Below are 17,227 nucleotides of genomic sequence, written 5' to 3' on the forward strand. Positions count from 1 at the left end.
AGCGTCAGCCCACTTTAATGTACCTGTCCGAAGTTCAGGCAAGGTCACCACTCCCAACAGGAACCAGTACCCCAATCGAGTCTAGGTACTCTCAACGCTCCCCTCCAAAGCAGCTGGCCGCAGCACCCCACTCAGGGACCGATAGCCTTAAGCCTGCAGCGTGAAAAAGTGAATTGGCGGGCTCCCCATAGATCTCTCAAGCATCCAGCATGGTCATGAAGGTATCAGTGTAGAGGCGGCCAAACTAGCGCCCATTTGTTGTCCAGGGTGCAGGCGCTGCATTCAGTGGTGGCCCCTCTCCGCTATACTGCTCCGCCTGCCCCCTCCCCCTGCCCCCACCGAAATCGGCTCACGCGGCGCGGCCTCAGCAGGCCCAGCGCCACCTCCGCAGCCCCGGGCTTGCGTAGCGCCCCGCCCCACTCACCAACTCCGGCGGAGCCGGGTTCAGGCTGCTCTCTGCTCCGGCGCCTCTCCGGGGACACACCGAGGGACGACTCCGCTCCGCCCCGCTTCCGCCGGTCCCAGTCCCCGTCTCCGCCGGCCGGCAGCGTCAGGATCCAGCGGGTGCCCAAGTCAGCCAGCAGCGGCAATCCGGGTCCACGAGGTGCGATCGTTGCAGGCGGCAGGTTCCCGGCTCGCAGCGCTCCTCTCCAATCGCGCTCAGGACAGCCTCAGATTCCGGCCAAAGGGTATGCAGCAGTCCCCCGATGTCAGCGGGCCCCCCCAGCTCTATTACAGGGTGAAGGTTGCTAGGTAAGCAGGATTAATGGGCGAATATTGTGTGGTCCCGACAGAGCCTCACGCAAGTGCGGCCATCTTGTCCGGCGCCCTCTAGCGCCCCCCCAATGTAAGACATTGTTCTGCATTCTGTCCATCAACTGTGTTTTTTGCAATTTTCACCCCGAGTGGGCTGGGTATGCTCAGACGTGAGTCCCAGGCTCTCCACATCACTGGAGTCAAGCTATCCAGGCTGAAGAAGGCTGATAGCCAGAAACCGGTCCTTGGATGCTTGATTCCGATCTAGGAAAGACATGGCTTGGTAGTTCGGGCTGGACTGTTCCCATGAGGCACAGGGTCAAGGCTGATTTGCATATAGCCATTGTCTGACCTAGGGTGGTGTTGAGTGCAAAAAAACAATAGATTTAGGCCCAGATCTTTGTACTGGGGTGAATGTAAGACATTGTTCTGCATTCTGTCCATCAACTGTGTTTTTTGCAATTTTTACCCCGAGTGGGCTGGGTATGCTCAGACGTGAGTCCCAGGCTCTCCACATCACTGGAGTCAAGCTATCCAGGCTGAAGAAGGCTGATAGCCAGAAACCGGTCCTTGGATGCTTATTTCCTGTCTAGGAAAGACATGGCTTGGTAGTTCTGGCTGGACTGTTCCCATGAGGCACAGGGTCAAGGCTGATTTGCATATAGTCATTGTCTGACCTAGGGTGGTGTGGAGTGCAAAAAAACGATGGATTTAGGCCCAGATCTTTGTACTGGGGTGAATGTAAGACATTGTTCTGCATTCTGTCCATCAACTGTGTTTTTTGCAATTTTGTGTTTTTTACCATTAAAGTGACAGCACGGTATGGGGCGCTTTTACCCAAAAAATAATTTGTTCGCAAACAAATGTTTTGGGGGTAAAAAGCGCCCCATGCTGAGCTTTCACTTTAATGGTGGGAATGCCCCTTTCTTTAGAAGTGGCTTGCTGTAACTCAAATACGGCAGCAGGGTCTAAAGTAAGGGGCGCGGCCACTATGTAAGTGAACGCATGGTATGGAGGCTTTCACTGCAAAAAAAAGAAAAAAATGTTTTGTAGGCCAGCCGCTATAGTTAAAGCGGGCTGCACTGCCAATTTAAATAAATAAAGAATCGAGGCCGCGATACTTAAAGCGGACCCCACTGCTAAAGTAAATAAATAAAGAAACACGGGCACTATACTTGAAGCAGACCGCCATTAGTAATTAAAATAAAAGGGTGGCGTGCTGCTTGTAAGAAAGCATGTATTGGGTGGAATAGGGGCAAATCATTGAAGAAAATAGTGCTCCCAGCCTAGATAAAGCAGACCAAGTAACAACACAAGTAAAAAGTCTAATACTGATGGGATGTTATAAATGAAGAGAAGGTGGTACCAAGGAGGGACTACTAAGCACATTCGTGAACGAAAAGCAACAATTTAAAAAGGACAGTTACAGGAGCCAATTGAAAATATGGGCGGGAAATGGGTGGAGCTTCAAGTCCCTATCTGATTACAGCATGCCTCGCAGAGCAGCGCGTACGCTGCCCAGGCGCAACCTAAAAAGGAGATCTGTGGTGGGTTTAACCACTTCTTGGTCCTCAATAAGAGTAGTGTAGAGCGAGGGCGGTAAATGCTGTTAACTCTGTTGGTGCGAAATTATCAATTAAACTCTGAAACTGACCTTACAAATTAGGAGGTGTTAATTCTGGGTCCAATTCCTCTGGTAATTCCTCCTTGTGCCCCAGTGTTTCACCTATAGATTTTGCCTGCTTTCAGCTGCAGAAATCTCTGGGAGAAAGAAGGCAGGACCAGTACTGACTAACTATACTTCTTAATATGCCAAGCTCTCCATGGGAGAAGGTTTTGATGCTGCAGTTTGCTTCGTAGAAGCTCAGTGACCTCCTAATGATGCCCTGGGGTGTTTATAACGTGGACATGGTGTCTGGGTATGCCTTGCACATTGACTCGAAATACTTTCTTAGCTGATTTTGAAGTGATGGTTCTGGGATAAAGGATTTTATTATTCTCCACTTCCTTTCTTTCAGGTGAGTGCAGGGTTAAGTATTCAGGGACTTGTTGAGGGTTTGCTGGGACACGAGGGAGCAGTGGACATGAAGATCAGTGGAATAAAAGCCAAGGCAAGGCCTTCGATGAAAGAGAAGCAGCAATTCCAAGGCATGAAACTCAAGGTAAACTATAAGTTTGGGCGATTGAATGTAAGTGAACAGCTACTACGAATGCTGCAGGACAGAAATGAAAACCTACAGGTCAAAGTAGATGTATAAAAGAAAGAGACCAGTTCTGGTCAAAGATAAATCTAATGTTCTGAGCACAAGGGGGGAAGGGAGCGAGTGGGTGGGGCAAAGAAAATGGAGGCAGAAAAGTAGCTTGAGGGTAAGGTGAGGGGCAGAGTACAACTTACCTTAGGCAAATTGAGGCTCAAAGAGACAAAAGACATTAAGGTACAGACTAAAGAAAGATATTTAAAACTAGTATCATAAAGGGAAGTAGGAAGGAAAGGAAGGAAATATATTTTGGAATGACGATTCATCCTCACTGACAGATATTACACTTCAGTCCATCCAATATTCCTTCTACTTAGGTTGTAGGTATGAGCAGTCATTTTTCCACTCGTAGGAAGAAAAGTAGGACAAATCTGCTTTTAAATTGTGATGCTTTGCATATATTCTCCTTGCTACTCAGATGGAAGTTCATGAAACTGAAACTTGTTCAGCCCAGTGCCTGGTTTTTAGGTCGAGCCTAGCACAGCGCGCATGCGCTGCTCTGCGAGGCTTCTTGTAACTACTCTGTGTGGGTCTGACTCCCGCCACGCATTGGGTTGGCTTTTGCGGGTGTCATTTTCTAACGGTAGCCTGCAAATGGCTAAATGTGGGTGCAGGTCCCACCTCTTCTGAAAAGGTTTACTCCCACAGCGTCTTGCCGTGGGAGCGAGCAGCGGCTTGCAGGGCGGCAGCTGCAGTGCCTCCTTGTCTCCCCTGCACCACTCCCCTTTCTCTCCCTGTGCCCACCCCCACCACTCCTCTTGAGCTGCTTGTTTGTTTATATGAAGTCTGCACGCTCCCTCCCCTCCCTGCATCACGGCCGGCCGCGGGTCATGATCCGTGTAGCAGGCGCCTTGTTGTTAAAATAAATCTGCCCCTTCCTCCGAGGTGCCATTATCCCCCATCTCCCCACCTATGCCCTTCGTGTTGTTTGTTTTTTGTTTTTGGCAGGGGGCAGCATGTGTTAATGTGCATGTGTGAAAAGCCAGCGCAGTAACATGCACCTAGAAAGTGCTTGTTTTTATTGCGTGCTATGCATAGCACCAATTAAGAGTTTATTCACTAAATTGGGTTAAAACATGTAGATTTTGACGATTAACTCAGCAAATCCACATGTTCTGGTACTATACAGGCCTTTGTCTACCTTTGTTGAGTCCTATGAAGATTATCGGTAAGTAATTGAAGGATTATCTTTGGCACCACTGTATTTTTATAAGGTGTTTTTAGCGCTTTATTGTGAGGATGTTAGGTATGGCACACTGCATTCTCGGACTTGTGGTTTTGATTTTAATTTTGTACCTATGGGCTGTGCAATTCAAGCGTTCAAAATGCGATTGGCTACAAAGTTAGGAGCGGTGGAGGGTGCCCCACATAACACTGAAGCTATGCTCATCCTACCCAGGGTAAACATGAGCATTTGAGAGTTTATTTGAACCAGCCATAGGCAAGCACTGAAGCTCAGACTCGCAAACCTTTTCCAAGCATTTCCTGTAGGAGTAACAGACCACAGGCTAACTTCTCCAGTATAAACATATAGGTAGGTGGCTTTACATTTTTTTTTAACTCCTGCCAGGCGCTCTGGAGCATACTAGAAAGTGTATGTTTTCCTAGAATTTCAATTTAAAAATAGAGAATTGATTGTTGTCAACCAGAAGACAAGTTGTATTTAGATCCTGCACGTCCCACGTCAGCAGCAGCGTCAACACAGGGCAGCAGTAACTTGAAACTGCAGCCAGTCCAACTGCGTTTGTGCTGCTGCCAACATGGCAGGCAAGTTGTGTCAAGACACGCATATGTGAGGAATGGCAGGATAGGAGACGTAGCAAAATACAAGCTACTGTTCTGAGGGAGACGTTTTAGGTTGAGCCTGGGCAGCGCGTGCGCTGCTCTGAGAAGTACCGCCCACATTTTTAATTTGATTAGGTCATTGTCCTTCCTAAATGCTGACTTCTGATTCGTTATTAGTCTTGTTAGTCCCTCCTTAGAACTGCCTTGTCTTCATTTGTAACCTCCCATGCCGACTGGCCCTTTTACTTCTGTTGCGACATGGTATGTCTTATTTAGTCTGTAAGCACTATTTTCTTTAATGAGTTTCTCCTACTGCAGGCATGACCTGCTTTCTTTACATTCAGCATGCCATGCACGCTTTTACGTTCAAGCAGCCCCGGGCAATGGCGTCCGCTTCTTTGAAGTGAAATAAATCTGTCATTCACAAGAGTTTGAGTTATTGCCATTGTAAATTGACAATAGCTTAAACTCTCGTAAATGCGAGACCTATTGCATTGCAAATGCTTGTTAGATTCCAGCTGTGCTAACATGTGTAACATGCATAGTCTTTAGCAGCGTGGTGTAGACCACTGCTAATGTGTATAAAATTACAAGCTACCAGGAACATGTTTCATCTTAGATTGGCTTGTGTAAAGAATACTTTTAATGATGGGCACACATCTTCAAGTACTGGAATTCAACAAACCTACTTCAATCCAACTACTCTATTTTGTGATAGTGTCCATTAAATCACATATTTTTTGGGGGGCCCGATTTGCAACTATATGATGAACCTTCCTCTTTCTTGAACCCTTCAGATTATATGATTGCAAATGAAGGTATATTCGATTCAGATGCTGTAAGACATGTTTTTACAACTTCTGACATGTCCTTCTAGTAGAGAGTAATGAAGCATTGCAAGGGATTTAAGACATTCAGATGTTTTGCCAAATTCCTTAGACGTCACAGTATATTTTTGACACAAAATAATTTTGGGGCATGTTAAAAATCTTACTGGGCTGGTTCACCTCCTTGATAAGCTCTGATTCAATTAATTATCAGTTCCCTATGTCTGTTAGGTTGAGGAATGTTTAAGTCACTCCAAGACCTCCTACCCCGGAGGTAGATCAGCAGGACGAAGGCCACCATGATGAGAGGTACCCTCGCTCCTATGGACTTTGATGCTCGTGGGCGCTTATGGCACCCAAAGCTAAGACCTTTGAAGGACGTCTGGATTCCAGACTTCTTTCTCTGAATCACAGAGGCCTGGGAGGGCTTTCACCAGTAAAAATGGAAATCAGAATGTACTGATTAACAAAATGTTCCAGACTAAACAGTCTCTTTGCATGCCAACCATCCCCTACTCATCTAACTGCAAACTAACTTTTCTTGTGGCCAGGTCTGGTGGCTCAGTGGACTAATGCATCCACTGAAGGTTCGAATTCCGGCGGGTTCACTCAGCCTTTCATCCATCTGAGGTTGATAAAATGAGTACTATTGAGTTGGGTAACAATAAACATCTGTTATTCAGCGCCAAGAAACCCTGTTGGGGTGAACGTGCGCTTTACAAATACACATGTTATGTTATGGTGTAGGCTTACTTTGTTGCTGGTCTTTTCCATTCTGAATTTAAAATGGGTGTGTATTTGCAACATTTCTATGACTGCTAATTTTCAACTACATTTGTTGATGACAATCAACAGATTAATTTAGAAGTCTAAATGGATTGCACCAATGTTCACTATGGAATGTTGTGTTCTTAACACACAGGAAAGCATTCAGAATTATTGTGTAGTGATGGCACGGCTAAGAAGACAGAGGGGCATATTTACAAGGTCTGGCGCATCTCTGCAAATCGATTTTGGAAAAGGTGATGGACAGAGTTTCTGAATGATGGAGAATACTCCTACCCAGTCAAGAGATCAGGGCTTAATCCATTACCGTTTTTTAGCTCACTGCACCATCCCAGCTCAGAACCTGGCTACATGCAAATTAGTCTGTTCCTGTCCCAGTGCATGATGGGAACAGGGCAAACCAAACTACCAAGCCAATTCTTATACTGGGAAGGAGACAAGCTTCCGGGGACCGGTTTCTGGCATTTCAGCCGTCATCGGCCCGGCTTGCTTGAATCCTGATGGTGCAATGAGCAAGGGACTCACGTCTGAGTATACCCTCCCACACTTAGTGTGGATAAAATCGATTTTGGAAAAGGTGATGGACAGAGTTTCTGAATGATGCAGAATACTCCTACCCAGTCAAGAGATCAGGGCTTGATCCATCACCGTTTTTTAGCTCACTGCACCATCCCAGCTCAGAACCTGGCTACATGCAAATGAGTCTGTTCCTGTCCCAGTGCATAATGGGAACAGGGCAAACCAAACTACCAAGCCAATTCTTATACTGGGAAGGAGACAAGCTTCCGGGGACCGGTTTCTGGCATTTCAGCCGTCATCGGCCCGGCTTGCTTGAATTCTGATGGTGCAATGAGCAAGATACTCACGTCTGAGTATACCCTCCCACACTTAGTGTGGATAAAATCGATTTTGGAAAAGGTGATGGACAGAGTTTCTGAATGATGCAGAATACTCCTACCCAGTCAAGAGATCAGGGCTTGATCCATCACCGTTTTTTAGCTCACTGCACCATCCCAGCTCAGAACCTGGCTACATGGAAATTAGTCTGTTCCTGTCCCAGTGCATGATGGGAACAGGGCAAACCAAACTACCAAGCCAATTCTTATACTGGGAAGGAGACAAGCATCTCTGCAAATCAGCAGGGATGCGCCTGAACAGATGTGTCACGCAATACCCCCCTTGCACCACCACAGATGCGTCGCATTTACAATGCAGCGCACCATGGTGCAAAGAGGGACAGATGCGTGACGCATCTTGTGACGTAAGGGCATCGCATTGCTGGAGTCGCGTCACAAGCGCGATGCATCTCCAGCAATGCACAGGGCCCGTCCATACATAATATGGTGCGTCACTCTTTATGCTTGTTTCGAGCAGGCATAAGGGTTTGACGCAGTAGCACTGTAAAAGTGACTCAGTAAAACCTTGTAGATTTCTCTGCGTCAGTTTTATGGGGCTTTCCTGCGAGGGAACGCCCACCCTGCGACAGAACGCCCACATGAAACCTGACGCATGTTTTATGTGGTGCAGTTCTTTACAACATGAAACATCTGCCTAGATGCGTCACGTTGTAAATAAGTCGCAATGGCGGCGCAAATGTGTTGCAAGGGGCTTGTAAATCTGCCCCTGAGTTCCTTGTGATTCTCGCCTCACTGTTTGGAAGCTTTTATTTTGGCATTCCTGGACTGCCTCAAGGTTGTTGGAAGAACCATTGCTAGATAGTGTGTTGTGTGAAGTATGTCTTGTGTATTTCTGTTCAAACCTTTTCAGACCTTTGCCTTTGACAATAACTTTTTTGAGGTTCAAAACATCCACTGGTGAGTGGCGGGGAACGTAGACTGGTATGGTGTGGTCCGGGGGCATTAGGTGATCACATGCAATCATTCAAATCAAATCTATTCAGCAACAAGACGCAAAGTGTGAGTGAAAGACAAGACTGTTTACTCTTTACCTTGGGAGAAATATTGTAACCTTATCTTCTTACCAATGCACTACTGGTGACTGTGTAAGGTCTAGAGTTTGAGTGTTGCTGAAGAGAAGGCACTTGGAGAGGGATGAGATTTCACAGAGAGTATGCACAAGGGAGGAAAGGTTAGTGTTAGTGATTTCTTGATCAGTTCAACTCTTGACTACTATCTGTAAGTGGCTAGTGATGTGTGGCAGTTTCCAAGTGTTGGTCGCTCTCATTTTGAGGGTGGCGGCAGCGACGGTGCTGGCGTGTCTGGCGGCAGCGACGGTTCTGGCGTGTCTGGCGGCAGCGACGGTACTGGTGTGTCCAGCGACAGCGACGGTACTGGCTTGTCCGGCTGCAGCGACGGTGCTGGCATGTCCGGCGGCAGCGACGGTGCTGGCGTGTCCGGCGGCAGCGACGGTGCTGGCGTGTCCCCAGATCCATCCTGGCTAAGATTCAATTTGAAGCAATAGGCTAATTTGCTTCAATGGAGGCTTCCTCACTTAAGGAAGAATTAGAGAAAGTCCCTCATGACAATTAATAAAAAGCAATAAAGTACTCTTTATTTAGTCCAAGCCTACTATGATAGCATACTCTCTACACAAAATCAAATCACAACGTTGTAGGTTCGAAGACCATCTGTGAGAAGGGGGACCTTGTTGGTGCGATTCGCGCTTTCGGGAAGTTGTTAATAAATGAGCTTCTACGAGACCACCATAAATATCTCAGTAATTTGATATTGTGAGAAGTTATTCTGAGCATAGGTGCCAAGTGTATTTCAGATTTGCCCAGTTATTTCTTCACGAATTTACAGTGTTTTACTCTCGATTTCATTGGGACCTCCCTGGGCATCTTGGACATGCTTATCTGCCAACAGGATTTGCCAATAATGTGATCTACTATTTCCTGAATATGGTTCATCTATATCTACAACTTTCATTTGTGCCAGTGCAAGTCGAACAGATGGGATTGTAAAATCTGCATTCCATATGTCACCGTTTTGTATGCTTATTGTGTTTGCCCTAAGTGGGATGTGTATACCCAGACGTGGGTCCTGGGTTCACTGTGTCACTGGAACCAAGCTGTACCCGGCAGATGAGCCCATAACTGGGGTGAAACAGGTCTTGGGTTGTTTGTGTTCCGGTTCAGGGAGGACGTGGCAGGGCAGTATGGCTGGACTATTCCTAATGGAGCAGGGTTGAGACTGATTTGTATACAGCTGGTTCCAAACTGAGGAGGCACAGCGCGCACAATAACAACGGATTGAGATGCGGCCTGAGTGATTACCAGTGACTGAGATTAATTCAAGCATTCATCCATCTCTGTTCTGTAAACTTATAGTAAAACCTGAGACACACTTAGGCACTTCCTCATTTTCTTCTGAAGATGTCCCATATAAAGAAGCTCCCCTTTCACCCCCAACTGCTGACAAACCGTAGGCAACAAACATTTTCCTTACTCATAGACGGGTGCCATGAAACATACCTTTCCAGAGTGCCCAAACCTCAACTGTCTCCATTTATTTATTTCTTTTACCTTTTTCGTGGTACAGTGGTGCCAAAAGCCATCCGTAAATTACAGAGGAAAATATCAGAAAGTTGAACGTGGAGAGCACTTTCAGTTGAAACACTTCAAAGAACTGATACCAAGCGAAGTTGGAGCACTTCAGAGATGAATGAGAATTTCGATCTCCCTAAGGAATGAGGGTCATCTAGGTTGTATTATCGAAAGGGCATCGGGGTGCAACGGGGGTTTATGCCCACTTTTTAGCACCCAATGGGCATTTTGGTATTTTAGAAGAGGCCACAGTGATTTTGTGGCACCTTCTGTAATATTGATGGCGCCGTCGCTATATCTGTGCTGGTGCAGTCGCAAGTTGGCGTGCCCTCATTTGCAGTCGGGCAATGCATCATACAAATGAAGGAATTAATTTCCTTTGCACCAGTGCCATATTACAGACCTGAACACAGAGGCAAAGAGATAGTTAGTAGGAGCTCCAAGTGTGTGCCACAAAGAGGTAGCACACCGTCCATGCACTCCCAAAGCGTCATCTTTGAAAGGCGGGACCTTCAAGGCATCTGCATGCAGGCCGGTGCAGTCACTCACTGCATCCCCCTTTCAAATGCAGGACTGGCCGCCTTCTACAATAAAAGGTGGACCGGCGACTTCAAGCAGCGGCCCAATTTTTACTAACGTTATGTTCCTAGTGCAGGTGCAAGTTCATGCCTGCACTGACAACAGCACAAACTACGAGTGTAGTTGTATGTGCAGTATTTTTACGACTGCAGGGAATGTCCTATCTTTTACAATGTGGAGTTCTCCATAGTTGTAAAGGTACTACACGTAAAACTACACTCGTAGTTTGTGAATAGCAAAAAAATAGTAAACTCACACAAAAAGTGTACGTTTACCTTTGTGAATCAGGCCCTTAGTGTAACGTAGCTCACTGTCCCATTCTGCCCTGCGCACCCCAGTAATGGTGCGTTGTGGTGCAGATTGTGGTGGTGCACCTATCTGTAATTTGGGCCCAAGCATCAGGGTAAGCCTGTCATTCCATTCCACTGGCAGCACGCTACCTCCCGCCAAGTGAAATACTATGAAGTTTTTCCGTAAAGCAAAATTTGAGCAGCCTATTCACATCTATCGGGTGATTAGCCGCGCTTTATAAATTCTGATTGATCGATTGACTGACCGTCTGCACAAAACCTTTTCAGTCAGTGGGAAGAAAGTGAATTTACAATCCCAAATATTCTGCGTCCTTAAATCAGAAAAACCTCTGCTCCTTCCATAATACTACTGCTTGCAATCTTGAGACGCGAAGTGCAGTGTTTTAGAGAGGAGGACATAAAATTCGAAGCCATACTTTCTTGGAAATGCAAATACTCCATAAATAAAGGGCTCAAAAAGTCTACAGGGGGGGGGGGGGTCATGAACTAGTACTGTTACAAAGGTGAGCTTACTTTAACTTGCCATTTAGAGGCACAAGGCTAGTGTTTCATGAGTGTCACACTGTCAGTCCAGGGTTCATCAAAACAATTAGGGTGTCTTTCAGAGTTTGGCGGATAGGGGGCATCTACCAAGAAAAGTGCCCGATTTCAGACGGCAGATCTTCAGCTGCCACAGGTGGACACCTTTGGCCAATAACTATTCCATCGCAGGGCTGTCCATCAATGTGGAACCGAACATCCACTCTGTGTAGGGTGGTCATTCTGCTGTTCAAGGGGCCACCAGTGAAGACCGAGCAGTTTCAAACTGGAACCAAGAGAAGCCCATGCATTTTTTGTTTTTGTTTTTCCAGTTTTGGGAGTTTGTTATTGGAAAACAAAAAAGCTTTACTCTGCGTGCGCATTAAAAATGGCAGCCCTGCTGAAGGCACAGTAGCCAACGGCTACATGGCGGGCTCTTTAAATATGGTGGTGGTCTTCTGCTAGAGGAATTGGATGCCATCGCCACAGCTAACCTGGTGGACTGCCTGCCAGACTCTAAAAGAGGCCTTCAGGAGGGTATTGTTGGATGTTCCGTCTGTCCTCTTTAGAATCCACACCCAGGTATACGCTCTGCCGAAGGCGGATCAGACATACCAAAGAATACAATCTAAGGTGCAAACTCTAAAGGGGGCAGACGTGGTATACCCATGTATACACCCCAATAGGGAAAGATTAGAAATACAATTGTACACATTCTAAAGGAAGGGGGGAATAATATACCCATATAAACAGCCCAACAGGGGGAAAGAGGGTGGACACAACATACTCATGTATACACTCTAGAGAGGAGGATGGGATATACCCATGTACACCCTCTAACGAGGGCGGGCATGAAATACCCATGTATACACCCTAACGGGGGAAGATGTGAAATATCCGCATACACACACTAAAGAAGGCGGAAATAATTACACATGTATACACCAAAAACTGGAAGAAAACAACCACCTCCAAAATCAGCTCTCAAGTAGAGTCGACCACACAATGCATCTACTGCACAACCAAAGTAAAATCAAAAACATGTATTTCTTTTTTTTAAACTTCATCAGTTTTTACTTATTTGTTTTTATCAAAATAGATTATACATAGACTAGATCAAACAATTGTATGTTTATCAACGGTTTGAATACCTCCTAACCTTCACATACAAATCTTTCCAACACTCATCCTATAGCATACCATTCATACCCAATAACTTCATTCATGTATTCATACTAAAAGCAAAGGTTACAATAAGCCTTTAGGTGGTTCCTCTTGACTTGAATGATTGTAATTTTAGATTTTGCAAATATACTGAGAAATCAAAATCTGAACTCTGTCTTAACTTCATTAAGCATGTCAGTATAATATTTTTATTATACATATACCATTATTTTCATCAAATGCACTTGCTGAAGATTTATTATAGATTTAAATTCTTGACAGGTATCCCCAAGGCTTCATGCTGGGGCGCGTTTCGGTGCTAGTGGTCAAAGACCACTCACCTTCTTCAGGGCACACTATGATGGAATGCAAATGCAACCTCAATAAAACAAGGAAAGGAGGGAGCAACACAAAGTGACCATGAAATAGGAGCAATCTTAAATAGGCTGAGTTACATCATAGACATGAACAGGGCAAAGCGGAACCAGGCTAAGGATATCCATATTACCAGCTCTAGCATCGGAAAAAAAACACACTGAGCTTGATATCCTCTCATAAGTAAGTTAATTTATTACGGCAATAATCGCTACAGGCAATATGTCCTGTACTGGAGGGGTCAGCAAGCTCCCTAATCTCAAAATCCTGGAGAAAGTGCATAAGGGCGGTCCGATCTCAATATTTGAAATTTGGTCGGGGTAAGTCAAACAAAGCCTCCTCCGTGGGCTTATCCTGTCTGATGAGGGCTCACACCTGCTTCAGACAAATGAAGTCCAATGTATACACCCTAACGGGGGCGATGGGAAATACCCACATATACACTCCAAAGAGGGCAGATGCAATATACTTATATATACACTCTAGAGCAGAGGTCTTCAATCTGTTGGGGGCGACCTCCAGGGGGGCCGTGGAGTCATGGGAAGGATGGGCGCGCATTCCTCAGCCTTACATCAGCCTGGAATCCAAAACGTTTGCTCTTCATTTTAACAAAAGACAACCGTCCCCAGACGGTTAATTCCAATAGTTAAAATGCTTCCGCTGGAGTGCCACCGAAGCCAGACAGACAGCTAAACACACCTTTCTGCCAGTGTGCTGCTTGCCTGAAAGAAATGCAAATGTGCACAATGAGCTGATCTGCAAATGTAAAGGGCCCTCTGCAAAAGTAAAGATACTTAGGAGCCGGTACGGGCTTTAATGATGAATAACTGGAAGCTTTGTGATGACAAAGATTTATTCTTTTCGAGTGGTAGTACAAAGAATTAACAACTGAGCTGTGAAGTGCCTGCTTTTAATTGTCATTGTATTTACATTGCACTTACTTTCCCTGAGGAGGTGTTGAAGGGACAGTTATGTAAAGAAAATGCATTACGTACAGTCTGAGTATTACTAAATCTATATTTTGGAAGCAACATTTTATCGTAAAACGTTTTGTGCATTTTGTAGCAGTCTACCTTCTACTGTGTGTAATGCAAGTATACATATTCACATTGCTTTCTGTCACAAGCTTTGACCTCGTAGCACTAAAAATACACAAGTCACTATTCTCCACTGCACCAACCAAGATTTAAGACAGTGGCTCTCTGGTTACACACAGACATTTGCAGTGCATTAACTAATACAGGCTTCATGATGGAATCAAGTGCCTTACACACTGAATAACAACTTTTAAAATGTATTTATGTTTTATGCAAGCTGCCCGTTATTTTATATGTAGCTGCCTGATGGTGTAAGACCTAAAAAACGTTCAGAATATTTTATTTTTAGCCATACCTTTGACCCCGCCCCCATGTACAGACTCTGAAGGCCCTCCAGTCCCCCAAAACATGACTGACGTCAACAACAGCAGCAAACTAATGTAACCAGGAGTCCGTTTTTACTAAAATAGAAGCGTATGGTTTTATCATGGTAAAAATAAAAATCCTTTCAGAAAAACAGTATGAAAGAAGATTAAGGGACCACTTCCTCCCCTAGAATTAAAGAAAGCATCCTACTTCGACCTTGCAGGTCATCATTAATGATTATAAATGGTCTGTTTTAATTATGATGAATGATGTTCAGCAACCTCCAGTACCATGTATCTGTAAAAGCCAAGCCGTCAGAACCTCACGAAATATAGTATGGTTCTCCTCGGATGCCTTGCACTAAAGTTGCAGCCCATGCATTACAGCCATTATACTGAGGGAAAATGGAATTCTGCGACTCTGCGGACGCAGCAATTTTAGAATAATTATAGATTTGCCGCATTTGCCACATAATCCATCATCTGCCGCATAATTTGCAGATTTTAACAAAAGAAAATGTTTTATTACTCAAACTGTTGAAAAGTTACTAAAAAAGCGACAAGTGTTGCCACACAGTAGAAGGCCTTTTGCAAAGCTGGACTGGTCACCTTTTTTGGCTTATTGCTGTATCTGAGCATTAAACTAGCATTAATGAGGTGTAACCACAGATTGGAGAAAAACAGGCGCACCCATCACATGAGTTCAGAAAGGAGTTATCATCCAAATAAGTTTTGTTAAATTATGTTTTGTTTGTAAAAAATAAAGAACCATTGTGCATTTTTGGGTAATTTATTTTGGAGACTTTTTGTTTGAACTGTGTGGTAAGCCTCTGACACTGCACCAGAGTCACCCACAAATATCTGGTTTGCTAAACACTGTTGAATATTATTTCACCACCGTAAAAAATTATTTCCAGTGGAAATTGGGGACATTTATGGTTGTTGATGGTTGTCGATGATGAGTACCAGATTCTAGAAATGACGGGCATGAGATACCCATGTATACAGTCAAATGGGGGAAAATGGGAAATACCCACAGATACACTCAAAAGAGGGTGGCTTCAACATACTCATGTACACACTCTAGAGAAGGAGGATGGTATATACCAATTATTTCTGCTAAAGAAAGTGGGCATGGTATACCCAAGTACATACTCTAAAGAGGATGGAAGGGACATACTCATATAGGCCCTTAAGAGAGGACGGAGGGAACATACCTTTGGACGCACTAAAACGAGGATGGATTGGATATACCCTTGTATGCACTCTCTCGTGTTTGGCAGACATCCCACATCCCCCAAACACTAAATAACACTGTAAGTGTTAATGCCGTTTGCCAAATGTACCAAGATCGTGGGCACAGCACTTAATGCCAGATCACCTGCTGCCTGGCCTCAGCATCCTACACCACCCTCAGCCTTTCCCACCCCCCATCTTCTTGATCTACCTGTACAGATGAAGCCCGGCAATCCCCCGTAGATAAGGTCGTCGTTGTCAGGTAACACGAAGGGGCACCTGGTCTGCACCTCCAGGCAGTATTGCTTGCACGGGATGCGGTGGCTGCACTGCTGCTGCGTCACGTTGAAGTACTCGGAGCACAGCCACGCTTTGTACACAGCCTACGGACAAAGGGGAGGGGCGAGAGAATGTTAGCACGTCACCAGTGGCGGCCTTAGCGCATGCGCAACACATCAAGGATGGCTGAAGTACACATATTTATTTATAAAGTTTTATATAGCGCGAACAAGATCCAGAGGGATAACAGAGTGCTTTACAATATGATGGGAGGAAGGACAAAAGCAATATCTATAACAATATCCATAAGAGGAAGGGAGGGAAAGAAAATACAGTGGAAAATACAATTAGTTCAGAACAAAAGTTCAGGAAAAGACAGCAGCCACCAAGAGAGGTCTGATCTCTCTGGCCAATCAGAAATAATATTCATGACTATTTTTAACTAACAACAGTATTATTAGGTGAACTTCAAATTAAAACAATGTATTATTTCTTCAGCACCAAAATTTAAAATAATTCAGAGTGTGGGAATTTGCTGCAGAAGAGGATACTGGTATCACCCATGTTAACCTTCCTCATTGTACTCTGCCTCACAGGGGCACGGATAGATTTTGTTACAAACTAAGACAGCATACAGGGGGCCCTGGTTGGGCACCACAATGTACATATTCAAATATGTATTCTGAGATATGCAAAATATCCTGTGCTTTTTCATGTGCCAATTCTTCTGCAGAGAGCCCAGATGAATTTTGCAGAAAAATAGGAGTGTAATGACAAAACAGTGCAAAAATAAAATACTGCAAATATAAACTAAAGAGATGAAACAAAGCCATATGTGTGGTATTCTGCTTGAGATGATCACACGCTCCAAAGTATTACAGGTTACAACAACCACTGGCAAAATCAATATGTCTGACGTTTAATGTCATCCTTTCAGCTTTGTCTATGCTTGTTTTGTTTTTTCACTGTTTTTGCCAAACGTTTTTGTTGGGGAAGCTGCCAGGCCATCGTCAATCTAAAAAATAAAAACTCTGGCTAAAAGCAAAAATATTGTTTGGTGTAAAATCACACTACTCTTAAAGTTAGTAAAATGTTTTAAACGAATCCTGTTTTCCTTTAACTGGCTGCAATAACCAACAAGCATTTACAATGCAATGGTTTTGCCTTTGTTAAAGTTAGAGCTATTGGCATTGCTCTTGACATTTTTATTTATGTTTTTTTTAACATAAATAAATGGCATTGTCATTTACAATGCCAATAGCTTAATCTCTCGCAAATGCCACACACAAACACCCACAGAGAGCCCCCCCACACACACAGAGCCCCCCCCTGCACACACAGCCACACAGAGCCCCCCACACACACAGCCACACAGAGACCCCCCCCACACAGAGCCCCCCCACCCACACCCACACAGAGCCCCCCTGTCCTGTCCCAGTAGCAGT

At 44.8% G+C, this 17,227-nt stretch overlaps 1 protein-coding gene across 1 annotated transcript in view; it reads right to left on the minus strand.

Annotated features, from left to right (window-relative positions):
• The window catches only part of NALF2 (NALCN channel auxiliary factor 2), a 694,299-nt gene that overhangs the window by 173,108 nt on the left and 503,964 nt on the right, over nt 1-17,227 (minus strand). The window contains exon 2 of the mRNA XM_086918334.1: nt 15,715-15,886. Within this exon, the coding sequence (XP_086774460.1) occupies nt 15,715-15,886 (172 nt within the window). The remainder of the gene's footprint in view (nt 1-15,714; nt 15,887-17,227) is intronic.

Source organism: Lissotriton vulgaris, chromosome 4_1 (genome assembly GCF_964263255.1).
Source record: "Lissotriton vulgaris chromosome 4_1, aLisVul1.2, whole genome shotgun sequence".
In the NCBI taxonomy this organism is placed as follows: domain Eukaryota; kingdom Metazoa; phylum Chordata; class Amphibia; order Caudata; family Salamandridae; genus Lissotriton; species Lissotriton vulgaris.